Source organism: Gymnodraco acuticeps, unplaced genomic scaffold, assembly GCF_902827175.1.
Source record: "Gymnodraco acuticeps unplaced genomic scaffold, fGymAcu1.1, whole genome shotgun sequence".
Lineage (NCBI taxonomy): Eukaryota > Metazoa > Chordata > Actinopteri > Perciformes > Bathydraconidae > Gymnodraco > Gymnodraco acuticeps.
This window is the reverse complement of record NW_022992351.1, coordinates 6,056,737-6,084,704: the sequence shown is the minus strand read 5'-3', so window position 1 is coordinate 6,084,704 and position 27,968 is coordinate 6,056,737. Positions and strand designations below refer to the sequence as shown.

At 39.5% G+C, this 27,968-nt stretch overlaps 1 protein-coding gene across 4 annotated transcripts in view; it reads right to left on the bottom strand.

The window, feature by feature from the left end:
- The window catches only part of kazna (kazrin, periplakin interacting protein a), a 212,790-nt gene that overhangs the window by 161,923 nt on the left and 22,899 nt on the right, over positions 1 to 27,968 (bottom strand). For all 4 annotated transcript variants that reach the window (XM_034209100.1, XM_034209101.1, XM_034209102.1 and 1 more), the window contains exon 2: positions 27,266 to 27,423. In XM_034209100.1, the coding sequence (XP_034064991.1) occupies positions 27,266 to 27,423 (158 nt within the window). The remainder of the gene's footprint in view (positions 1 to 27,265; positions 27,424 to 27,968) is intronic.

The following is a 27,968-nucleotide window of genomic DNA, read 5'->3' as shown; positions in this document are numbered from 1 at the left end:
ATAACTAATACGATATTTCTAACAAAGGATCTTATTTAAATGCCCTTCTAAATAATTTTAGAATAAGCTTTAAAATAAGTTTATGATTACAGTCAAGCCTTCAGCTGAGAGGTCGAAGTGTGTCCTGCCAACTACAGAGCAAAAAGTCATCTTCTGACAAAACATTTCAAAATAATATAACTCAGTTGTGCAAACTTTTCCCACTGGCTGAATACGCCAAAGCCTTTACTCATCAAACCCTCCATTTCAGATTACTTTTGGGTACACAAGGTGTCCTATTGTGCTTTCCCATACATCTACTTAATTTATAACAGTGGGACTCAAGGGTGGACCTCAAAGGCACAAGGAGTTACAAGTCTGGACTATTGGTCCGAGGATGACTAAACTTGATGTATTGCCCTTCTCACTGCTTTTTACAACTGGTGTCAGGAGCAGCCCGATAGAACTCGTGTGAGCGTCCCGATGAGGACCGAGGAAATCAAACATAGCTAAAGTGTAATTATCTGAGGGAAAGGGAGGAAGCAGAGAGGAAGCAGAACTGAAATCCTATCCTTGTGTCAATATAAGCGTGTCCACAGACAACTCAAAGGTTCATTAGACAGTGCAGTGGTGAATCCAATATATATGAAAATATTTCCTCTAAATACGGCAGAAGAACATTTGGAAAGTGTCCTCTGCAGGGCTCAGTCAAGAGAACGATCAATATTCAGCAACACTCCTCTGTGATGAGTCACTCAACTAATGACACTTTAATCAATGGTGTGCGGCAGAATATTTCAAGCTATTCATATTCTAAACTGAATGCAAACCCTGGGCAAACTTTATGAATATTTCATGACAGCGACATATGACATCATAGCAGTGTGTCATTCTCTTTCTTTTGCATGAAAGCGTGGAGAAGAATTGCAGGCAGCATTTAAAGTGCTGAGGTAAGATTGCATATTTTAAGGTGAGGGGAAAGTAGAAATAATATATAATGTTTGTGTCAAGAGTGACTACCAGTCAGACCTTCTTTTTTTAGTATGGGTCCTGATATATTTAAATTGATGTTGAACATGCTGTCAATCTGACCGGTTTCTACTTTTGTAATGTTTTTCTGTACGAGAAGTCTCAGCATGCTCGCTTAAAAGCTCAACTGTGTGTAGGAAATGCCTTTGTTGGGATAATATACATTTATAAAAAAGCAGGAACTAATTCATTTGAATGTAAAGCCTGCATCAACAGTTTCATCCTTTCTGAACACCAACAACTACATAACCATGTGTGATACATGAAAGAGAGGCAGCTTCGTTCATCATAACATTTGTCTACATACTGTGATCAGATTTTCAAACAGCCACCCCGATGCAAACACAGGGAGGCATTCAGACGTAGAAAGGATAAACTGACCTTTTTTTAATTCGTCAGGAGCTCAGTCTGCTAGTGAAGTTATGAGACCTTTCCATCAAAATGAATATGAATCGACATCCATCAAAAATGACTCTTGTGTTCTCTCACTCTCCTGGTGGTGGCTGGGTAATTGACCAGAGAAGAACTGTGCACAGATCATGATCATAATTCTACCTTAGCGAGGGTCATTTCCATTTCCTCCAGTTAATTAATGCACAAAACATATTCCATTCATCTTACAGTATTAATTGAAAAATGTCAATCATTTTCCTGCGCAATCCACCAGCTCATTGTTTGCCTCCTATTATTTTCTCATATAGTGTCTGGATTGAAATGTAAATGACTGCAAGCCATTAATATCCATATGCAAGACATGGGAGACGGCTAGCTCACCCTTTTTTGATAATGAATGGCCGAATCAAGTCTTCACAGAGGAGTCACACTGCAGCTAAATGCAGCAAAGCTGTGCAACATTATCCAATGTTCTCCAGGTGAGCACTCTCCCTGTGATTATTCATGCTTTAAAACTATGGGCTCAGAACAGTCTCATAATACACACATGCACACAGAAGGATTCAAACTTGTATTTCCGGATCCACACTTGTGTTTTCAATGCACACACAAATGTATTCCGTTTCATATACATGTAAATAAAATCAAAATACAGAAAAAAGTTTTACATGTGTATTTTTGATCCTCACATATTTGTTTTCCGTTTAAAACCTCTAAACCTGCAAACACAAACAGCTTTCTGTGCACGGATCGCTGTGCATTCGTGTGTGGGTTTTTTGAGACTCCCCTGACGGTCAGCCGATTCGTACTTGTAATTATTTCTATCTATAGCCAATCAGATGTCTCCTCAATTCTAAGCCAATCACATGAGCGCGCCCCCACGAGGGTAGATTTATTGCGTTCATGACGTAGCGCTTCATGTACGCATTTTGCGCAGTCCGGAGCTGACAGGTCAATGGAGCATGCCTGCAGGCGCTAATCTCAGGACACCCTCCACTCTCAGTACAGCGCCACTTTCCGAACAGGAAATGCACGCAAATACAAGCCTTTATATTATTAAGGTACAGCGCCACTTTCCGAACCATTGATGAATGCTTGTGTACACAAAAACGGCAGGCAACACCGTTTTAAATGTGTGTTTCCTGTATGGCGAATACAGCGCTTTATTTATGTCTGTATGAAGTTGTTGTGAGTGTGGAGGGAGCAGCTACAGGTTAGCTTAGCCTAATCGATCAGTGCACTACGAAGCCAGTGCTAGACAGTGACCTGTTAACGGGGGGGAGCCCCGCCGGTCATTATCGGCCGATATTCATTCTTAATAGTTTGATCGGTGCTCTCTATAAAGGCCGATCAGGAGAGCTGGATCTGATCGATATGGACATAAACGCGAGTGAAGTATAACCAGACGCAAGAGAGAGATCAGATCAGCTGCTGAGTGAGTCTGATGGAGACACGCTGCTCTGCATGATCACCTGATGCTCCGCCCTCTGTTTAGCGAGCTGACCGGACTGCGCAAAATGCGTATATGAAGTAATCTTACCCTCGTGGGGGCGCGCTCATGTGATTGGCTTAGAATGAAGGAGACATCTGATTGGCTATAGATAGAAAAATTACAAGTACGAATCGACTGACAGTCAGGGGAGTCTAAAAAAAAACACACACGAATGCAAAGTGATCCGTGCACAGAAAGCTGTTTGTGTTTGCAGGTTCAGGGGATTTAAACGGGAAACTAATAAGTGAGGATCAAAAATACATATGTAAAACTTTTTTCTGTATTTGGATTTTATTTACATGTATATGAAACGGAATACATTTGTGTGTGCATTGAAAAACACAAGTATCAAGTATGGATCCGGAAATACAAGTTTGAATCCTTCTGTGTGCATGTGTGTATTATGAGACTGTTCTGAGCCCATATAAAACAGCTACACTCAGTCTAGATGTTAGCATACTGTAAGCAACATTACACAAACAGTCATTACTTTTATCTATCTTTACAAAGTCAGGCCTAGAGGCTCTTTAGTTGAATTTGCATAAGCATTGCAAACATGCTGACAAGAAACTGGTGATTCTTTCCAACAGCTTATAACAGCCCATATTTACGTTCAGTGCCAAAACAAAACATGGATTCTGTTTGGTTGTGAATTCCTTTCCGAAAACACATGAAGGAATTTGTTTTCAAGTGGCACACAATGTCAGAAAGTATCAAACAGGAAGTAGTGTTGTGTTCTTATAACAATGAATGATTCTGGTTAACGTCCAATCTCCTTCTTGCAGTCCCTGGTTTCCTTTAATCTTCCTCTTCACAGTCACGACTGCTCTGTTACTTCATGGATGCTTATACCCAAAAACCTACAGCACCATGAATGCACACTATTTGTTTTTATTTTTGGTTTGCATGGATGGCCCTCGCTCAAAATCAAATCCCAGATCAAAGCCAGTGTTTTTTTTATAGTAAGCCAAACATCACTCATCTTCCCCATGACTTGCTAAGCAGGACCATGAGGTAAAATAATCGTACTTCCCCTCAACAGTGAGAGAAAGATATATGTTCTGTCAGAGACTTTCATATCAGTGAGCGCCATGTGCCTTTCTATGTCTTTGTTCAATGTGTGAGCAGTAGCATGACAGCTATAACTGCACACAATGCCCTTAAACCAAACAGGCTTTTAGAATAGTACATTTGAGCAAAGAGTAGTAAACTCTATATGATATAGTTGGGTTTGCTTCAAACTGCACATTATTTTACCTTGGGACTGATTATTACAGGACTCAAGTGGGTTTATACAGTGATTGTAAACACATGCTCGGAGACCGAGTGTCATCAAACTAAAATGGAGTCTGCTTCTTAGATTTTTCTGTAAAACTGTTAATCATACTGACTTCCCTGTAGGCCCGTGCTCTTGAGATCCATGGGACATATTTATTACCTTAAAAGGTCCCCTATTATACTGTTTTCTATTACTTTATTATAGGTCTCAGGTATATACAAAACATGTCTCTGAAGTGTTTGGCTCCAAATACCAAACAGATCGTGCATTGTAGCATCCCATAAACCCCTCTGTTTTAGCCCTGTTTCAAAAGTGCTGATTCTCTGTCTGTCCCACGCCCCTCTGCGAGATATTTGGTTAAAAAGAACACAATGGTGCTCTAGGAGGAGATTTAGGTGATAAGGTGGGGGGGGTACTTTGGTTGGTGATTGGCTAATGGCACAAGCCAAAACATCGTTATGACATCATAAAGTGTCCAAAATCTGATCAGCTCATTTTCAGACAGGTTTTTATATAAATGGATCAGGACAAAAAGAGAGAGAATCTTTTTTCCTGAAACGTTCAGAATGTCTTTACAAGGAGGGGACACATGTTGATGTATAAAAGACATGAAAAAGTGGATTTTGCATAATAGGTGACCTTTAATACTACTTATTCTACTCTGACTGGGTTTAACTGACTGAATCTCCAGACAAAATAACACCTCGGTTGACATTTTTACAGACTTGCATTCTAGAAATAGGGCAGCTAATATGTTTAGCACGAGCAACACTCGTTCCTGGAAGTAGCCTGGTCCCAAATAGCTAGATATTACCAGTCAATGATGGGCAGGGGAAGCAACTACTGTAAAGGCAGGAGTATTGCTCAGCATTTTCAGCAGGCACTGTTGTCAATATATAATAAACAAAAAAAATAGAACTCAGGAAAAGAAATAAATATACCAATACTATGCCATAAAACTAGATAGGCCAGCCCACAGGTACCTCAACATTATAAAGAAGTATTTAACAACGGCGATAGAGCAAATTGCACACTTGCTTCAGGATATTGCTCTGACTGCTACATGCTGAGGTTTTCTCTGCTGCTACACAGATAGATATGAGCCATCTGCAGCAGCTTTCAGCATGGCAGCACGCCCCTATCACAACAAACCATCTAATAACGTGTGCCAGATAGTCAGATGCTGCACAATATTACCTTCATCCAAAAGTGTTCACCCGGGAGCGACACCCAATCAAACTCACTTGTCTTTTGCCATCCAAATCGTGTTATACTAATAATGTTACACACCCAAACAGGCTTACAAGATTACAACCTTCTCTGGAACCTACATTCTGGGCTAAAAACAAACATGAAAAGGATTTGCGAGAAGATTTTTTATATATATATATATATAAAAAATCTTATATATATATATATATATATATATATATATATGACACTTATTATGTAAGTAAAAGCATTCCGGCAAAGCACATCTATCTTTCATTTTTGTTTTTTATCTGATATGCTCCATTTTATTGAGAAATATTCATTAATGCAGATTCAGGGAAAGAAAGGTGTTGCATTTATGAATGTGTGCCCCCCTGTGAATTTACTGAGCAGATCTGAATAATGACCAGTTATCCAGGGGAGGCAGCTGGATGGTAACTATCGATAATGCAGGCGTAAATGTAGCAGTTTAAATGTGCTGGTGTGCGCTTGTTTTTCCCTTTCAGATAGCAGCGGTAGATGTTTAGGTGATGCTAAAAGCCTCGAGGGAAGAGGACACGATTGCCTGCTGAGAAAGTGAGAGTAATTTGTTCTAATTTAATATTTATCTATTGGAGGAGGCCAAGTTATCAGAAGGAGCTAAATTGAAAGACGCTCAAGCGTGCCACGAGTCAGCAAGAACAAAAAAAAAGATAGAAAATGAGCAACCTACTGTATAGTGACCCTTAAAAAGGTAAACTTTTACGCAAAATCCACTTGTTCATGTATTTTATACATTAACATGTATAAAGGGGACCTCTGTGTAAAGAGATTCTAAAAGTTTCAGGAAAAAAGATTCCCTCACTTTCTGTCCTGATCCATTTATATAAAAACCAGTCTGAAAATGAGCTGATCAGATTTTGGCCACTTTATGATGTCATTACGATTTTTTGGCTTGTGTACCCATTAGCCAATCACCAACCCCCCCCCCCCCCCCCCCCCCCCCTTATCACCTGAATCTCCTCCTAGAGCGCCATTGTGTTTTATTTATAGCAACATAGCACCATCACTGCGACAATGAAAGTGGTGAATGATATGGCGAGTATTTTAGATAATAAGCAGAGTTGTGCAGCTCTATTTGTTGACCTTTCCAAAGCGTTTGATACCGTCGATCATCGCATCTTGAAGCAGAGGCTAGCCATTATTGGCACATCCAGCCATGCAGTGGGGTGGTTTGTGAACTACCTTGCTGAAATGAAAGGTCCCAATGTGTTCAGTTTGATGGGCTGTCTTCTGAGTGGTTGAACATTGCTAATGGTGTTCCTCAAGGTTCTGTTTTAGGTCCGCTATTATTCTCCATCTATATCAAGAGTTTAGGTGAAAATGTCGATGGAGCAACCTTACATTTGTATGCGGACGATACCGTGATGTACTGTGCAGGTCCCTCCATTAAGGAGGCTGTTGATGAATTGCAAGCTTTTTTTAACATTATTCAGACTCCGCTCTCTGAACTAAAGCTTCTTTTAAATGTTGATAAAACCAAGGTAATGCTCTTTTCTAAAGCTAAAAAGACACCAGAGGCTGCTTTGGATATTGCAACTACATGTACGCAAGGAATAAAACTTGAAGTGGTTACCTGTTACAAATACCTTGGTATCTGGCTTGATGATTGTCTCACTTTTAAACTTCATGTCAATAACCTGCTTAAAAAACTGAGGGTTAGGCTAGGTTTCTTCTACAGGAACAAGTCCTGTTTCTCGCTTGAGGCCAGGAAAAGGCTAGTCACTGTGACCTTTTTACCTGTGCTGGACTATGGTGATCTGATCTATATGAATGCACCTGCCCATTACTTGATCAAGTTAGATGCTGCGTATCACAGCGCACTGAGATTTGTGACAAACTGTAAAGTATTAACCCATCACTGTACCCTGTATGCAAGGACAGGTTTGCCTTCACTAACTGTACGGAGGCTCAGTCACTGGTACATTAGGCGCTTTCACACTGCAGTACTTTTCCCACAAAGGTTCATGTGAACTTAGTTCATGTGAACTCTTTAGTTCGCAAGAACTAAGTATAGATCGCGTTCACACTGGAAAAAGTCCCTGGGGGTGGATTAAGCAAATGAAGCCGCTGACGTCACTTGTTCTTCTTCTGCTTTGGGTTTACTGGCAGGCCGCAAACCACTTCACCGCGTATACTGCCACCCGGAGTCCCCAGCCGGAAGTCCCCGGCCGGAAGTCCCCGGAGTTAGGGACTGGCTTCAGTAGAAGCTGCTGGGACTCCCAGCAGCTTCTACTGAAGCCTTCCGAGTAAATCGCCAGAACGCCGACACCTCCTCATCTCCACTGCTCCCATGTTTTATTTTGTGTTGCCATAAGTTAGTCTCTCTGCGTTTCTGCGCTGGGCTAATGCTAATAATGCTAATGCGAGGATAATAAAATGGCGGCTTCACAAAACTTTTTGGGAGTTTTGCGGCGCGTGGTTTGCAATCCTTCCAGCCAATCAGAAATATAGCTCTTTTCTCACAAAAGAGCCGCTCGAAAGTCCCTGCTCTCTAGCAGGTAGTGATGGGAATTACGGCTCTTCTTGGTGAGCCGGATCATTTGGCTCGGCTCACCAAGAAGAGCCGGCTCTTTCGGCTCCCAAACGGCTCTTCAGTTTACCACTTATTATACCTTTTAATTCAATCAAATGTAGCCCTGTTTTGACTAATGATTTATATGTGTACACATATATCACTTAAATTATTCAATACATCCTTTGTACTGAAGTATTAAAAAGTTAAAATTACATGTTTAATATAAATGATTTGCTGTGGCCAATTGTTTTCATTGCATTTACAGACCCGTGCAACTCTCTGATACCACCCAATGAATGCATTGACTTGCTTGTAGAACCACGCTACACAAAACAGATAGCAACACCTATCAAAACTATTTTTAAAAAAGGGGCTACTGTATCGACATATATAAAGTATATAAATATAGGTTTTTTTTCAAAATACCAAAAAGATCCTGCATTTTAGCCATGCCTCATTTCGCTCTATTTGCTCTTTCCAGCGCTGTTTTTGCAGAGGGCTGATTCTGTGAGCTGCAGCTGACCACGCCCCCCTGCAGGAGAGGGGAGCGTGCTCTGAGATCAGCTGCTGGGCTGTCAGAAGAGGGGGAGAAAAAGAGATCTCGTCCTCCGTGTTTTATTCTTATAGAAGTAAGAAGAGAAGTAATGGGGCAGAAACCCTCCTTTTTACGCAGCGGTCCAGACATAGACATCAAACAGCGACACATATGCAGTTGCCAGTTACTTTGGCATTAGGGCAGGGATATCTAGATACTTTCCAAGGTTTGACATAATGAATTGTGCTACTTTTAAAGCAAGCAACGATGTTTTCAAATCTGTAATCAAAAAGCTCCTCAAAAACACTATCGAAGCAGTTCCTGCCGTTGCTACGCTAGTTCAAACAGTAACAACGGACTACTTTTCGGATGCATGTCAATTTAAATAAATAAAATCATTTTCTAAATCCATAAAAGCATTTCCATTAATATTGGGAGTCATGTCGTTACTTTGTTGAGAATGTGGCCATGTAATAAGCGGGATAATGTGCACATTGCATAATGCCTTCATGCCGATCTAGATTCCTCCGCAAAAATGGCTCGTTCGCGGGCGAGAGCCGGCTCCTGTCGTTCACTTAAAAGAGCCGGCTATTTGAGCCGGCTCGTTTGCGACCGACACATCACTACTAGCAGGGACTTTCGAGGGGGTAAAAAGGTTCACATGAACTAATTTTAGTACCGGCTCTTTTTGGTGTGAACGCGATAAAAGAGTTCACATGAACTAAGTTCACATGAACCTTTGTGGGAAAAGTACCGCAGTGTGAAAGCGCCTATTTTTATATACAAAGACATGTTAGGGAAGCTTCCATCCTATATCTGCTCCCTGATCTCACGGCGAATTGTAAGTGGCTACTGCCTTAGATCGCATGCTGTAGTTTTATTAAATGTGCCAACTGCTAGGACTGTCTTAGGGAAGACAGCTTTTAGATGCGCAGCTCCTATGTCTTGGAATAGTCTGCAGATTAAATGGAAACTGAGCAATCTGGTGCCACTAAATGTTTTTAAAGCTCGGTTGGATGCTACTCAATCGGATGCTGTTGGTACCTGTTCATGTGGATAGTTATTGTAAATTGTAATCCCTGTAATGATGCTGTATGTCCTTTTTGTTGTTCTGTTGTTTTATGTTTTTATGTTTCATGTGGAACCTACTTGAGCAGGTCTCCCTTGAAAAAGAGATCAATGATCTCAAGGGATTCATCTGGGTAAATTAAGGCTTGAAATGAAATGAAATATTTAACCAGATATCTCCCAGAGGGGCGTGGGGAGTGGCTCCTTATTTTCATCTAAAGAAACAGACAAAGAATCAGCACTTTTGAAACAGGGCTGAAACAGATGGGATTATGGGATGCTACAATGGGTGTTCTGTTTGGTATTTCAAGGCAAACACTTGACAGTAAAGACATGTTTTGTATATATCTGAGAACTATAATATATTGTTGAAAATTAGTATAATAGGGGACCTTTAAACCAAAATACATGAAAAAGTGTAGGAAAATAACAGGGACACTATATGTGTGTGTACAGTATGGAGATATTGTAAGGGAGCACAATTAGAACATGACAGCAGGGCTTAAGCACAGTTGCATATCCATAGCAAAAACCACTATAGGCATTTATTGGGTCTCTGTCTACTATATAGTAAATATAATCTGGTGAATGTATCATACAAGTCGTGTCAGTCAAAGAAACTCAACATCAACGTTTATTTATTAAAAAGGTAAAGAGAAGCTATATGGATACTATCAATACGAGGTACTGGACAATGTAAGAACAGCAATAGGAATGGATTATAATATCCAACCAGGGATGGAAAAACTCTAAGCCAAGTTCGTTAAACGTCCACATCTCTCCACTTGTACCTATAACAGCCTTCCTTTCATTTAACGTCTTGGTGTTGAAAAAGCTTTTAGGAATAACTGACACATTCTTGAATTCTGCTCACTGAACTGAACGTATGGTCAGGCCTGTGGTAACATCAGAAGCACCTAGCAACAGCCCTCACCTTTAATACAATATGTAAATTCATTGTTCAGAAATTAATTCAGCCAAAGTAAGTGTACCTGTATGCAAATCAAGTCTACTGTTCTTGTAAGATCTTTGAAAAATGCCTCAAGGAAATTAGAAGATAGACATATGAGCAAAGACGTAGTGCAGTTATCTGTCGCTTTGGCAGCACTGTGTTGATCCTGAATGTGTCAGCTTTGTAGAAGGGCTCATGGGAAACCTAATCCCATTTCCTCTGGTATTTAACCATGAGGAGATCTATCCCGTCTACTTTTACACTCTGTAATCACTGCCCAAGATCAAAGAAAGTACTGATGTCACTCCATGCATAAAACTAACAAAAATAGAAAAATGGGAACAGAACAGTTCGCCGGATTGTTTATAAAGTAACCATTTACCTTTTTCTGAGTGGGCAATTTTGCTCTCCAGTTTTAAGCTGTTGCCGTTAGTTTTATGTTGTGTCACATTTTGGAGGGAGAGCTTATCAGAGAAATATGCTTAAAAGGAGCAGCACTCAAACTAAGTGATTCTGACATATTAGAAACATCAGTGTGAGGACTGTAGAGCATTTCACACACTGGAGTTTTGATTTCATTTTCTTTTTAGGATGGATGAATTTTCCACGAGGATAAAAGATACCAGCATATATATAGCATACTTGACCTTAGATCTGTGTATGACTGGATGAGCACAGTAAATAGCACACAGATTATTCAATTAGATTTCTTCATCTTGTACGAAGATAAGTCTGTGGTTTTGTGTCAAAGGACGTCCTATGAGAAATTAAATTAAAGTCGAACAAATGGCAGGAATTATTATTTCTCTATGAAGACCTTAGTAGTCATGAGGTTAATCTACTATGTGGTGAAGAATTAAACATTTACATTTATTTTGATAATATTTTAAAATATTTCTTCACTTCTTTTGTGTTGTATGAAATACTTGTATTATGTGTGCTCCTCAGTGCCTCCAACAAATAATCTTTTTGTCTTTTCAAAATAAATCCCGGGTTGAATAGAGAATGAGAATAAATCAATCCACTGAATAGTGAAAAAATAATTCAAAGTCATTTAAGACAATTATTGCACTGGGTATCCTTATCTCAAGGCCTCCACCACATCCAATAAGCTTTTTCCACAGCTGCAAATACACAGATACGTTTTTCTAAACTGTTGAAATGCAGACGACTGGCTTCAATTTTTTTAAATGATTCCAGAGATAAAACAATCCTTCATTATTTTTTCATTTTGCACCAATGAAAATGTGATTATTACAAAACCAGTGGTGTATTGTTAGTTCACTCTCTATTCATTGATTCCTTTAAACCTCATTCAGGAAAATAATCATCCAAAGAGACGAGATGCATTTGATGACAACATCAGTGCTTTTAATTCATGCATTAGACCAGTAACAGCCTGGTTTGTCATCTCCTGCTGACTCTCCAGGCCGTGTTTACTTAAGTAATATGTGTCAACACACCACCCTCACCCCATATTTCAAAACCCTTTTTCATCACCTTTCAATCAGCCCCTTTCTAAGCAGGGCTCTCCATTGTTTTTTGCATCAAGAGCCTTGTGAAATGAGCAGCTTTGGGCTTTAACAATTTCTATTGTGTTTAAAAGAGAGTGCAGAAACATTTGATATGAGGGGAAATCTATTTGTTCATTAATTCAACCACAGCAGCAGGTTTGGCAGAAGGACGGATAGCTCAGTTAGGGCCCTGAGGTCCTCTGATCAAGGCTTCCTAAGGGTGCCCCGAACCACGCTGAAAACTAAGGGGGACCGTGGCTTTGAGGCGGTGGCTCCAAGGCTTTGGAATAAACTCCCCCAGAAATTAAAAGCCTCTGTCTCAGTAGAGATTTTTAAGGGGCAGCTAAAGACTCACCTTTTCCGACAGGCTTGTGGGGCGTCAGAGGAGGTGAGTTTGTAGCTGTTTTTCATTGGTGTTTCATCCTATGTTTTACTTGCTGTGTTTTATGCTTTTTTTCTACATTTTATAGTTGTACTTTTAATTGTGTATTGTGTACTGTATACTGTAAAGCACTTTGTACATTTGTGTTGTGAAGGGTGCTATATAAATAAAGTTGTACTTACTTACTTAGTTCATCATACGCTTATTGATTCTTCTCTGTCTGAGCTGAAATGTGATCACATACTTTCAGCAGCCTTTAGCTGTGAATGTGACTAGATATGTTTTGACTGTCTGTGTTTGTTAGCCTGACAGACTGCTGATCTGTCACCAGGATTTATTCCTGCTCACTCGCCAAATGCATGCTGGGATAGTCTGTAGTATTACCAATGCTTTCCAACAGAAAATAGCTAAACAATACTCTCAGAAATGCTCATTTGTTTGTCACCACATAGCTGCATCAAATATCAAGATACATGTTGGAGTGAAGACATCTCGTAAGTACATTGTTTCACTAGGCAGAAATGTCCTAAAACTGTGAGCCCCCCGAAGGGGCAAAGGTGAAACGGATAAGTGCTCTTAAAACAACTGCAAGTTTTAACCAGGTTTGGCCTGCTTATCAAAAAGGGTCAGCTACGACACACCGCTCATGAAGGCAATTCATTGCTTTATAACCCTTTGCAACCGATTGCTGCAGTGTCAAATGTTGTACTCATTTCCAGAAATCCGACTCAGTCATGTCTGAACACACAGATATATGACATACATATGTAGATTCAATGTTCAAATCACATCTACTGTACCAATGATATCATTATCTTTGACGTCCATTGGCAATAAAGTGAAAACAAATCTGCATATAAATCATAGGACAAAATATGCCTTTATGACCACAGTAATTGCTAAAGAATGTTCCCATTTTTAAATTGTATTAGGAATTAAAGGTATCAAGTGATAGGGACTGCTATAGTTAATACGGTATACATTTACTGTGAAAGATTGGTCAAAATATAAACAAATACAGTGGGAGCTCCACAGCTAACTCACTGACTTTAAGGCAGCATTGTTGCATAGAATTATTTAGCTTCAAAACCCAGGCAATGGAACAATACAAAGACTATATTTTAACCAAAGGGACATTACAATCATGACTACACTACAGCTTATGATGTCGTTTCCTTTTTGTTTCCAAAGTCTCGTAAACTTGATACGACATGCTGTTACCAAGGAAACTGCGCTACAATGAGAGTTAAATGTAAAGTTCATTTGGGGCGGCACAAAGACAAGGAAAAGGTCAGCACATTCATCTGTGGTGCAGTTCACTTCTTGCAGGTTAAACCAATGGAGTGTTGGCTCCAAATGCATATTCACACACTTACACATACATAAGAGCATTTCTTTAAAACATTTTCAACAACAGTCACCCAGCCAAGAGTCATATCTCTACTTCAACTTAACAGTGTAGCCATGAATACAGCACACACCTGCGTCAGAGGCTGCACAATATATCTCTGAAACCCCATTTCAGATTGAGGGCAAAGGCTATGATCTCGGGAGATGGCTGGTTCTGCAGGGTAATATGAAGTACAAAACATGATGAACCAGGAGGAAGCAAAACACAACAACAAATAAACAAGCTTTGGCTGTTACCTCTTTGCCTTTACACTCGCAATCAAAATACTCTTCCGATAGCCTGTTCCGTATTAACGTACAACTCCATGTGTACACACACACAGCAGTCCCATCATCTGTGATTTCCTCTTAGACTGCATCAATAGATGAGCAAGTTATATCAGGAGAGTGTTGTATCTGATGTGTGCCTGCCTCCCCCAGACAGAAAATATTCTCCCAATGAAGAGGGAGAGCACTTAGTCCATTGTTACCAGCTGAATACTACTTGACTCATCCAGCGGTGAGCAGCTTCTCTTAGCTTATTTAACCATGTACTGTAGGTGGCTTCAGGTATGCTAGAAGACACCTTTCATAAATGAAAATGTAAACAGTGCCAAAGCACACATGCATACGCTTGAGATTAAGGCTTACTTATATCATGAGAAGCTAAAAACAAAATGCAGATATTTAGTTTTTAACAAAACAATGACTTAAGGTGGGGTAGGTAATGTTGGAGAAACCAGCTCGAGTGCGCTAGAATTTGAAAATACACAACCGGAGAACATTTGCCACTTCCTTACAGAGCCCCTCCTCCAACACACACGAACGTGCACATGAACAATGAGGGCACAAGATAAGTGTGTGCACAGATGGAAGGCTGACAGGCAGGTAGGCCATCCAGTTATTTTAGCCAGGCCGGCTAAAATGATTGGTCGTGCTTTTTACAGCGCCACGGCTTCCACAGATGACATTTTTTTATGGATTTTTTGTCAAAGCACTTAAGATATTCATTGCTATCGAGAGCATTCCATGGAATATAACAAAAAGTGTATCTTGAGCCGGTTTCTCAAACTTACCTACCCCACCTTTAACCATGAGAATGGCTGCCTGGGTCAGTGCCTATCAGACAGACCAGGTTGCCTAGCAACCTTGATATGACTTGGTCAGTAATGCAAATATTTATATTCGATACCCAGAAGGATAAATTATTCAGTTGATTTAATTTCCTGAGAGTTGTGTACCCTGGGTCATTAGCCACAACAGTAAATGCATTGCTAGCAGTCTGAGACTCTTAAGGTCTAATAGCATATAATAGTCCATACTCAAATACATTCAGAGCCTAAAGGAAATATAAAAGTATGTGCCTGATAATGATACATCTTTATAAAATAAGGTCCTCTACAGTATTTTGCCTATAATTAAGGTAATCTACGAGCCACTAAGTATTTAGCAGTGCAGAGAGTAGACTAAACATGGTTATTAGCTTTAGTTATGATCCCCTTTGATCTGTGACTTACAGCCTAACAAAACCTCCAGTATCTATTTTCAGACAATCCCACAAGGGGTTTCACCAGAACTCGATAGAGGTAGAACAAGCTTTAGAAGCCTTCTAACTCAATACCAAAATCAAACACAAATGATTTTGGGAGACAGTAAAGCCATTTCCCTGAGGAGCACGAGTACGGAGAAGACTAATCCTCATCTGAAAACATTTTGTTCTGGGTTAAATGTCTCTACGTAGCCATCTGCTTGAACCTGACCTCGAGCTTGCGTTTCACCTTGGAGGAGGCACATTTATCTTTCTCTATCCCAGGAGAGCGGAAAGGACAGTTAGTTATTGGCTGGGTTCGGTAGGCTAGTGGTCACAGAACCTCTGAGGCATTGAATTGTGGATCAATGCAGGCTATTAGCCGTGTTGTGGTTCCTATAGCTTGTGCATGTCTTGGTTAGAGCCAGACCTTGACCTCTGATTGAAAGGGTTAAAGCATGTTGAGAGTAGGGCCTGCAGTGCGTTAAAGTATTTCAGCATTATCAGCTCTCTCCGTTGCTTCGTTAAGTGCGTCGACCAAATCAATGCACTAGTAATTTTCCATTTTCATTGCAGAGAGCTCGCCACAAACATGCGGTTCTTTATTCCATGTTATGGGTCTTTAGATGCACGGGGGGTGGAGAGTCTCCCAGCAGACTTCCCCTGTGGGAAAGCATTTACTGATGCAGTGCAGGGTTTTCAAGGACATAAGCACGTGTAAACACACAAAATACCACAAACATGACTCGTACAGTATACAGCAAAGCTCAAATGATATGTTAGAATCATTGAGAATACTACTTAAAGAACTCATTATACCCTACTGTCCTACTAGGGCATTGCGTTCCAAGAATGCAGGGTTGTTGGTTGTTCCTAGAGTCTCTAAAAGTACAATGGGAGCCAGAGCCTTTTCTTATCAAGCTCCACATTTGTGGAATCAGCTTCCAGTTTGTGTTCGGGCAGCAGACACCCTATCCGTTTTTAAGAGTGCGCTTAAGACCTTCCTTTTTGATAAAGCTTATAGTTAGGGCTGATTAGATTCAGCCCCTAGTTTTGCTGATATAGGCTTAGTTTGTCGGGGGACATCTTACTTCTTCCTTCTCTCTGTCTATACCTGTGTACTCTCATGTTCCGATTAACCCAGCTTCCCCAAATCTCTTTCTTTTTGGTGTCTATATACGCCGGGATCCGGAGTCATGGATGATCCTGCGCTCCTCTGTCCTGGATCGCAAGCCCTGGATCTTGAGTCGTGGCTGTGGTCCTGGATCATAGGTCCTGGATGGATATCCTCGTGGATTCATCTTCCTATTATACACACATGCATTTCCAAACATTTGGACTACCTATGTTGCAAATGTATTATCTTTTCAATTTACACACGGCATCTATTGCACGTCTGTCCGTCCTGGGAGAGGGATCCCTCCTCTGTTGCTCTCCCTGAGGTTTCTCCCATTTTTCCCTTTAAACTGTGGGTTTTCTCCAGAAGTTTTTCCTTGTACGATGTGAGGGTCTAAGGACAGAGGGTGTCGTATTGTCATACTGATATTCTGTACAAACTGTGAAGTCCACTGAGACAAATGTAACATTTGTGATATTGGGCTATATAAATAAACATTGATTGATTGATTGATAATGTTATTCAATTAGTTCATTTGACATAACGTTTTTATTAATAAGGATACCATTAATTGTGTGAAACGATGACCTGATATGTATATGGGGGACACTCAAGTATTTCACACAAGCCAAAAGCCTGTTTTTCCTAACTGTATGTGAAATTAACTTTAAACTGGTGATAGTTGAAGTAGGTCTCATCATGATAGGGCTGCTCGATTATGGCAAAAATCATAATCTCGATTATTTGGTTCAATAATTGATATCACGATTATTAAAAACGATTATCCATTTACTTTGAAAACATCAATTTATTGGAGAATTTTTTTTTTAACAGTATGTTTTTAACAGTTGATTACCCTGAACGTTAAGTATAACTCAACTGAAAAACCAATAAAAAAAAATAATAATTAAAAAAATATATATATATTAATAATAATAATAATAAAAAAATAATCGTTATATTTCGATTACGTTATTTTCGTAATCGTTGCAAGCCATAATCGTAATTGCGATTAAAATACGATTAATTGAGCAGCCCTACATCATGATATATTGTGCTTTTCAGAAATTCATAGTTTTTAAACTTCAGGTTGTCAATATTTACTGTTATAAAATGTAACATCTTCACATTAACCTATGTTACATATTTTGCCGAGTTGGGTCCCTAATTCTTCCAAATGTTTTCAAAAATGTTAAAAACTAGGGAAATACATAATTTCAATCAAGATAATGGTCGATTTAATTTGGTTGCCTGTACAGTAGGGTGGTCCTCAACATTGAAAGTCGGAAAGTCTAAGCTCCAACACCCAGAATTCATTCTATTAGTCTGGGGGTTGGAGCTTAGACTTTCTGACTTTCAATTTTAAGGACCATCCTACTGAGGCTAAACTTCAAGGTTGATGAGGGAGGGGTAAATGCTGTTGGAATTTGAATAAAATTCACCAGGAGAGTTTTCTTGACTAGTATAACGAATTCCGGTGGATGGAGCTTAAAATAAATGAATTTGAAAATGTACATGGCACTAAGGACCACCCTACTGTACAGGCTAAGTAACCCTTTGTGCATGTGTCAGCATGTTGGTTGTCGTCAAGAAACTCGGTTAAACTGATGTTTTTTTTCCAGTTCTAAGTTAAACTTTACAACACAATTTTTTGCTTTTAACAATTTATTTTATGCAGATTGACTTCTGGATTTTACGTTTTCACATCAACAAGCTAAGCAAGAAATAGCAGCAGCCAATCAGCATCGGCAAACACAGATTTGTTATATTAAATTGCGTCATTCAGTGTTTTTACCAGTTTTAATCAGCAGGCCCATTCTGTAAATCTCTTTTAGACAACATTGTTGATTATAATGTAATATATAAATATATATTTTTGATTGATTTGTTACACTTGTGCAGCTTCCAACATGGATTGCTAGAGTAGTATGCAGTTTCTTCCATTATTATATTTTGTACTGACTCATGACAATTCCTACACCATTATTTTTCCACTGTGACAGAGAGCTATTTTATCTGCAGGAAACATTCAGAACTGTATTCCCATAATGAAACCGTTTTCAATTTATTCCTTACAAGATAAGCTGTCATTTTCAATCTGCTCAATATACAAGTATACCACCTAGAGGAGCAATATCATCCATCTCGCACCGACATTCAATCTTTGTGTGGCCACTAAAAAAAAGAAATTACAAGTACCAGATTAAGAGTAAATACATTTACATATTTCATTTTACATTTTCCTCCTGCAAACGATCTGCTCAATGCATGAGATATCCCTGGGCATTTTTATTAAGAGCAATACTCTTGACTGGCAGCATTTACAATGGCAGGGCTTTGACCTTGTCTGCAAAAGTACAATCACTGCAAATTAACCAAGATCCGGCAATTATAACTTTGAAGAAAGGCAAACGGCAATACAAATAAACTAATAGAAAATGTTATAATAACAAAGACTTCCTAACACATGACCTCAAGTATAAGCTTCCTGCCTTTGATATGAAAGAATCATTTTTCTAAATTCAATCAACACACTGGCGCCGTGAACTCGGGCGAGCTAATTCTAGTATTTTGACAACAGAGAGAAACCCAGCAAACGATCCTGCTATTTCCAACAGTAAATGAAGACAACACTCTCTTTGAAAGCAAATTACCCAATTTCCATTCTCATTGTCCACACACTGGGATTGAGCCGGCCCACAATAAGCCATCACCATAGTAGCACATGGCAGCAGAGTTCTTGACTCCCCCTCATGGGACGGAGGCCCATTAGACAGAGTCAGACGAGGGGTTGAGAGGGCAGATGGGACGAGGGGATGTATTATGCATGGGTTAGAATCGTGCTCTGAGGGGCCAGCTGAGGCCCCCCGTCAGAGAGGGACAGACTGAATCCGTCACACACTCTCTCCCTCTACAGCCCCCCTCCCCCCGCTCCTCAGAGACTCAAGCAGCCTGCGCTCTTCCATGACCCTGGGCACTGGTCCAGCACTTTTGGTTAATATATGTGGAAGTCAGTCTTTTGAGTTGAAATATTAATCTGGACAAAGGATAACTATTTGATTTGGTACAACTGAATGAGGTATCCAGTAAGTGTAGATAGGAGGATTATGACTTTAGCACAGGGGTGTCCAAACTACGGCCCGGGGGCTAAATGCGGTCCACGGACCATTTTGAAGCGGCCCTCAGCAAATTCAAAAGGTATAATGATATATGGCCCACAAATGAAACTTCTGCTTGTCTTATATTGTACTTCTTAAATATATATGTTCAAATATTTTACACAGTATTCATGTGTTGATTAACCCAATTTTCAAATAATTCAGTCAATTAAAGTTGGAAACATTTTCGAACAAATCTAAGTTGATAAAAAAAGTCCAATAACTTATTTCCATAACAACCTTGAAATAAACTCTTCATATGTCTTCTTATGATAAGCAATCTGAGGCTTCTGTTGTAAGGAATGAGCTGCCAACACAATAACTGAAACCCTCTGGAGAGTTGTGGTGTACGCTTTTTTTCTTAAGCATTTATTTATTTATTTCAAGAATAATTGATCTACATTGGATTGATTTTTCCAACGTACAGTATAACTTAACTTATGAGGCAATAGCGAGTGGCCCATCCCTTGGTATGTTTTTCTGTATGTGGCCCTCGGTGAAAAAAGTTTGGACACGCTTTAGTATATGCTGTCATGTAAGGAAAGTTGTTTTTGGCCACAAGGGGGCAGCGGAACAAAAAGTAAAGACAACTTTTATATGTAATCAACAAAAGGTTGATACGTGTAATGTACATGTATTGCCTCAACCTGTTATAAAATAGTTGCCAACACCATCAGCAGACATGAAGCAACATTAGCTTTGGAAATCAGGTAGATGTGGGTGCTGACACTCAACCAACAGTAAAGTAGCTAGCCTAAACAATGAGTGTAAAGACACTAAAATGCTACATGTATCTGAGGGCAAGTACAAGATGGGTAACACTTGACAATTAACCTACTTTTTATTTAATTAAATAATTGATTAGAACGGCTTTATGTCAAAATCACCATCAATATACAGTATCTCCAAACTACACGTTTTCAGCTATTTAAATTCAACTGTATTAATGTCACTAAGGTCAGAAAAAGAAGACTTGGTTGATCTACAAAACTTACTGGCAAAGCGAATATTGATCCTCTCAGAACAGTCAGCAATGTGATATTGATTTGGTCTGTGCTCCATAGGCATTACAAAGGGCTCCTAACTGCCTTTTTGAGAAAACTTTATTACAAGAAAAATTGATCGAATATACTTCTATATTCATTATTTGTACCTTTTAAATGTGGTGCAACTTGGTCAAAGAAAAAATAATCTGCTTTGCTTTTTCTGTAGGAGTGACGGACGTGTGTGCAGCTCTCTACTGATGATTAGAGCGGAGTGAAGGACGGAGGGGATCAGTTGGATCTTATTTATCAGTGTCTCCACTCAGTCACTGTCAAAGTCACCTTTAATGGTCTCCAATCTGCGTCCATGTCCCCCCTGTGCCCAAAGTCTCTCTTTCTCTCCCCCTGTTCCCCTCCACTGATGACTGACAGCACCGCTAATGTAGTCACAGCCGGGTACAGCACGGGAAGGGGACTTAGAGAGAGGGTCTGTGGCAAAAGCTCGGCAGCCAATCTCCTCCCAGCTTGACTGCAGCATACACACCAGATGGGCCTTTGGAGGTAGAGAGAGACTCACACCGCATTGAGCTGTCTGTAGCAGGGCAATAGAAGTGTTTTGTTTAAATGCCCATGTTCAAATGCTAAGTCCTGATTAGGTTTTCAACTTTTCCTTCACCTTTCTCAGTGATTTGGGGTCAAGTAGCTCAATAGGACAGTGTTTGTACAGCTGGTGGTCCAAAGTGGATGTAAACTAAATAAAATGGCAACCATTTTTCCAAAAGACTGCTTGTACTGAATATAAATGGATTTGGAGGCATGCAAGCCTTCGCTAACAGTTAACAATACTATATTCATGGAATAAAGAACATTTGATCACAAAAAAAACAATACTATATTCAACGTTTTTATAAGGTATTTAAAATATCCTTTGGTTTGCAAGTTCTTGTGTTTTTACAAAGTAGTTGGTTATTGGAATTTGAGCAATAAGGGAATTTCTCACTTGGTGTTGAATTAACAGTTTAAAAGGAGGTTATGAGAAGTTTTCCTGAAAAATATGTCATGCTATGTGTTATCTGTCCAACCTATTAACGACCGGAGACACATTTCCAGGTTTGTAGGATTTTCAGATTTTGTACAACCACAGAAACTGTCAAATTACTTTCATATTTCATTTGCTTGAATTTGGAGCTTCTTGTTCTGAAGAAATAAAAAGGCACAGCGATAATTATTGAAAGACACCTGGCTTCACAACATTTACTGTGACTAAAATGAAAGAACAGCTGTGATTAAAGAAGATGTTACAATGCCTTTTAGAGGAAAATTAAAGATATTGTGATAAAGTAAAAAAAAGTAAAAAGAAAGGAGCGTTCAATGTCAGTCGCAAGTCCCTACGTCACATGTACTGGTGTGAAAGTGCATTTCCTTGAGCATTAAATATGCTTCTTAGAAATATACAAGATTGTAAGGAGGTACTTTGTTTGGATCTGTGTGGCAACCTATTTGAGTTTGGTATAAAAGACTGCATAAAAATACATAAGGAGCAAGCACTTAAAGCTTTGCCTCCTTGTTGTGGATTACAGTTCATGACTATTTTTATTTAGCACCATCTGTTACATTGTAGCTCATAGTACAGCGACATTTCCAGCACAAATTAATTTGTATTAGTGTGACGGTGTCCAAATGACACTGAAACCAATTAAGGCAAGGCAAGTTTATTTATATAGCACTTTTCAACACAAGGCAATTCAAAAGTGCTTTACAAAAAATGAAAGACATTAAGAAAATGGCATTTAAATCAGTCATTAAAAAGAAAAGCTAATAAAATAAACATTAAAAGAAAAAATACATGGATAAAAGTTACAGTGCAGTCTAAGATATGAATAGTTCAATTAAACATTAAAAGAAAAAAATACATGGATAAAAGTTACAGTACAGTCTAAGATATGAATAGTTCAATTAAACATTAAAAGAAAAAGTACATGGATAAAAGTTACAGTGCAGTCTAAGATATGAATAGTTCAATTAAAAGCAGCGACAAAAAGAAAAGTCTTCAGCCTGGATTTAAAAGTAGTCAGAGTTGCAGCGGACCTGCAGGTTTCTGGGAGTTTGTTCCAGATATTTGGAGCATAATAACTGAACGCTGCTTTACCATGTTTAGTTCTGACTCTGGGGACAGAAAGCTGACCAGTCCCTGAAGACCTGAGAGATCTGGATGGTTCATAATTTAGCAGGAGGTCAGAAATGTATTTTGGGCCTAAACCATTCAGTGCTTTATAAACCAGCAGCAGTATTTTTGAAATCTATTCTTTGACACACAGGAAGCCAGTGTAAAGACTTCAGAACAGGAGTGATGTGATTCACTTTCTTAGTGTTAGTGAGGACTCGAGCAGCGGCGTTCTGAATCAGCTGCAGCTTTCTAATAGATTTTTTAGTGAGACCTGTAAAGACACCATTGCAGTAGTCGAGTCTACTGAAGATAAAAGCATGGACAAGTTTTTCCAAATCCTGCTGTGACATTAGTCTTTTAATCCTAGATATATTCTTTAGGTGATAGTAGGCTGATTTAGTAACTGTTTTAATGTGACTGTTGAAACTCAGGTCAGAGTCCATGACTACACCTAGATTTCTGGCTTTATCTGTTGTTTTGAACATTGCAGACTGAAGCTCAGCGCTAACTTTTATACGTTCTGACTTGGCTCCAAAAACCATTACCTCAGTTTTATCTTTGTTTAATTGGAGAAAGTTCTGACACATCCAGTCATTGATTTGTTCAATGCACTTACTCAGTGTTTGAATTGGAGCATAGTCTCCTGGTGAAATTGTTATGTAAATTTGTGTGTCATCTGCATAGCTATGGTAACTTATTTTGTTGTTTTTCATTATCTGAGCCAGTGGTAGCATGTAGACGTTAAAGAGAAGAGGCCCCAAGATGGAGCCTTGAGGAACCCCACATGTCATATTTGTCAACTCAGATGTGTATTTACCTATAGAAACAAAGTTGTTTCTGTCCTTTAAGTAGGATTCAAACCAATTCAGAACTGTTTCCGAAAGTCCCACCCAGTTCTCCAGTCGGTCTAGTAATATGCTGTGGTCAACAGTGTCAAACGCAGCACTGAGATCTAATAATACTAACACTGAAGTTCTGCCACTGTCTGTGTTTAAGTGGATGTCATTAAAGACCTTTACAAGAACAGTCTCAGTGCTGTGGTTTGGACGAAAGCCTGACTGGAAAACATCAAAACAGTTATTTAAATGCAAGAAATTACTCAACTGTTGAAAAACAACTTTTTCAATGATTTTACCTAGAAATGGCAGGTTTGATATGGGCCTGTAATTGTTCATTACTGAAGCATCTAGATTATTCTTTTTTAAGAGCGGTTTAATGACTGCAGTTTTCAGGGCCTGTGGAAAAATACCTGAGTGAAGAGATTTGTTTACTATATGAAGTAGATCTGAGGCCATGCAAGGCAAAACATCTTTAAAAAATCCTGTTGGAATAATATCAAGGCAGCAAGAGGAGGATTTCAGAAGTTGTATAATGTCCTCTAGGTTTTTATCATTCATCTGATGGAATTGTGTCGTGGTGTCTGAATTTATGTTAAGTGGACACAGAGACAACACATTTGCTGTACCTGATGCAGAGGCACTGACTGCTTGTCTGATTTTCTGAATTTTGTCAGTGAAGAAGGAGGCAAAATCATTGCACGCCCTGGTGGATAGAAATTCAGAGGCTACTGACACTGGGGGGTTAGTTAGTCTGTCGACGGTAGCAAACAAGGCACGTGCATTGTTTTTGGTAATGATGTCAGAGAAGAACGATTGTCGTGCGTTTTTCAATTCCAAATTATAAAGGCCAAGTCTCTCTTTATAGATTTCAAAGTGAACCTGGAGATTTGTTTTTCGCCACCTGCGTTCAGCTTTTCGACATTCTCTTTTTCTGTTTTCACGCTCATGCCTTTCTCCATGGAGATATTTTCTTGCCAGACACTTCCTTTACCTTAGTTGGAGCAATGGCATCTATAACATTTTTAATTTTTGAATGAAAATGATCTACTAGCTCATTTACTGAGATGTTAGCAGGGGCAAGTGTGGAAGAAAAATTCTGAGTAAAACATTTCCCTAGTATTTCAGTTAAATATCGCTTTGTGGTCACCTCTTTTTGAACATTTTTGTGAACAGAAATAGAGCTCTCAAAGAAAACACAGGAATGGTCAGAGAGTGCAACATCAGTCACCACAACCTTAGAGATATTCAGACCCTTTGAGATAATTAAGTCCAGAGTGTGCCCCTTATTGTGCGTGGGCTCCGTCACATGCTGAGTCAGTCCATAGCTATCAAGAACACAAAACAGTTCTTTAGCCCCTCTGTCCTGGGGGTTGTCAACATGGATGTTAAAATCACCAACAATGACTAGACGGTCAAAGTCAATACACACTATAGACAGCAGTTCAGTAAAGTCATCAAAAAAGCTTGCACAGTATTTGGGTGGTCTATAGATATTTAGGAACAGAGCTCGAGAGGAGCATTTCAGCTGAAGGGCCACATATTCAAAATAATCAAAGTTTCCATACGATGTCTTCCTGCATTGAAGGGAATCATTGAACAGAATAGCAACTCCACCCCCTTTCTTATGCATTCTTTCCTGACTCATAAAACTAAAGTTGGGAGGGGTTGATTCGATAAGAACAGCTGCACTGTTATTTTGTTCAATCCAAGTTTCTGTTAAAAAAAATTAACACAACGAGCATATGCGCATTAAATCGCAAACAGCTCAATCTCACTCTTGACACTGCCACTTCAGCTGGCTGCAGTCTCCCTCCCCTAATTGGAGCTCACAGGAATCCGACTCATCTCCTCCTCTTCCCTCACAAAGGTTATGTGAAATCATCAGCAAGAACATGAACGAAGCAAGAGGAGGAGAAAGAGCGGGAGAAAGATGTAGGAGAGTGGCTGATAATAATGTCTCCATCTCTTCTTTTAGTGGTTCAGAAGTAGTCGTCTACTAATGAAAAGGTGCCTTGCTAGCAGTCCACAAACATCAGTCATCGAACCTTCTCACAGCTGCTTACTAACGGTGAATTCTCCATAAAAATGTATCTAAAGCCACTGGGGTCACCTCGGAATAAGAGGACTTGGAAGAAGATTCAGTCAAACAACAGGGGGTGTCAAGAAAAAAAAATCATTTACTGCTATAATACTTTCTATGTTCTGTTCAGTGGATCTGTTATCACACTGAGGGAATTTAAGTGGCAATTGACTCTGATGGAGGAAATGTAACCTTGTTGTTGCACCCCTATTACACAAAGTCAATATTTTCATTTAATCTGAGGCCCTTTGCCGGAGCGGCTGAGAAACAGCATTCTGCGTCTTCACAAACAATTTGCACTGGAGCAAAATGAAGCATGAATTCTACTCCCGCTCTACACGTCTGCCAGGTATTGGCACAAACTAGGGTGTGATCATTTTTCACATTATCCTGCAATGGTAAAGTGGATTACATGCGTTTTCACTGCATTGCAAATTGTTGTTCCACTAATTATGCTTTTCAATCTGACAATCTCTCAATTAGGGTTACGATTGATCAATCGATTAATATTTTTTGTTTAAATATATTTAGCCATAAAACAACTTAAACAATGAGAAGTCAGGCTCACTTAAGGTGGGATGAACTATTTTCATTTTAGTGGCAAGCTGCTCAGAAACTTGACCAACAACCATTACCTCCAACAACAGGAGGTGATAGTCCATTCATGAAATAGTTATATCATATCTATATGTTTTGTGTGAGTTAATATTAAAGGTCACCTATCATGCCATTTTTAGGCAATAGCATAGGTCTCAGATATATAAACATTTATAAAAAACATGTCTTTGAAATGTTTTGCTCAAAATACCAACCAGATCACCAATTCTAGCCATGCCTCATATCCCTCTATTTCACTTCCTGTTACTAAAGTGCTGATTCGGGGTATAATAAAAAATAAAAGAGGGGGCCGAACTTATGCTGCTCATGCGGGACCCGGCAGATACTGTCTCTAAAATAAATGCTGCGGTGATGAAACGCCAAAACCACATCAAGGATTATTTCTGAAACAGTATGGAGCTCAAAGGCTTTTTTCTCTTGCCGGTTTACCACAAGGTGAGTTCCTTTTTATTTCCTGCTTCTTCACACATGTGCTCTCTCCATTACAGGTTAGCTGTGAGTGTTAGCGATGCTTGCTAATGTAAACACCGACCATATTACGTCCAAAACACGTCGGGCATTGATTCTGATTGTGAGTTTCTGATAGGGCCGTGGGTCCACCACGTGGGTGCCATCCGATATGACGTAAATAACGTCATATTGAATGGCAAATCTGGATCAGCTCGTTGTAGCCCCGTTTTCAGAGATTTGTGCAAGGAGTAAAAGAGAGAGGAATTTATTTTCTGACACTTTGTGAGTTCCCTGACACGCCGGGGACACATATGTATGTATAAAAGACATAAAAAAGTGCATTTTGAATGATAGGTCCCCTTTAAAGTAACTGATTCTGTTGAGTGTCTTAAAGGGGCATATGATGCAAAGTATTGACAAAGTTTGATGTTATACATTTCCCCCAACCTGTATCCTGTAACAACTATTGTGTCATTGATGAGTCTCTCTTTCTTTAGCTCCCCTTGCCCTCTTCTAATGCAAACACATGTCTGGTTTCTTGTACCTGTGCGTCCACGAGGAGGTGCCTCATCAGCGTCATGGACTTCTGCAGCGGCTCCTTCTCAGGAGGAGAGAACACAGGCTGGTCCGGCTCCACAGGCTTGGGTCCAGTCACAATGAAGCTTGCAATCTGGTCATTAATGCTGTTCAGAGACTGCACGGCTAGAAGGGGACACACAAAACAAAAGCCAGTTATCATTCAGAGCATTTGGATTTTGACATGATTAAACATCAGTCATTAATCTGTAGAATTTAACTGGCATTACAAAAGACGGTTAAAAAACTGAAATTATAGCTTTTTTATGCTGTTGCTATCAGTGCAGGCAGGCTTAAGTGCATCATAAAATGCTTTAAATACCAGAGCGCCATTAAAAACACACACACACACAGTCATATCTCTTCTTCCTTTGTGGATGTATTGGCTCTCTCTGAGCAGGAACAGCAGAGATAACATTGGGAGAACAAGGTTTCCGACTGTCACACTGATTTCTCTGTCAACGCCATTTCTGGTCCAGAATGTTCCGTGTCGGCCTGAGAGCCATCCTGTTTTTGTTTCCTTGCTCTTGCCCTTGTGTGTCCCTGGCAAACCTCTCCTTTCAGGTTTCCTCTCCGGGCTTCCACATAAAAAAAATAGCTAGCCCCACTGTATTTCCTTCTTCTCACACTCACACACACACACTTCTTCAATCCATTTACCATTAATCCCC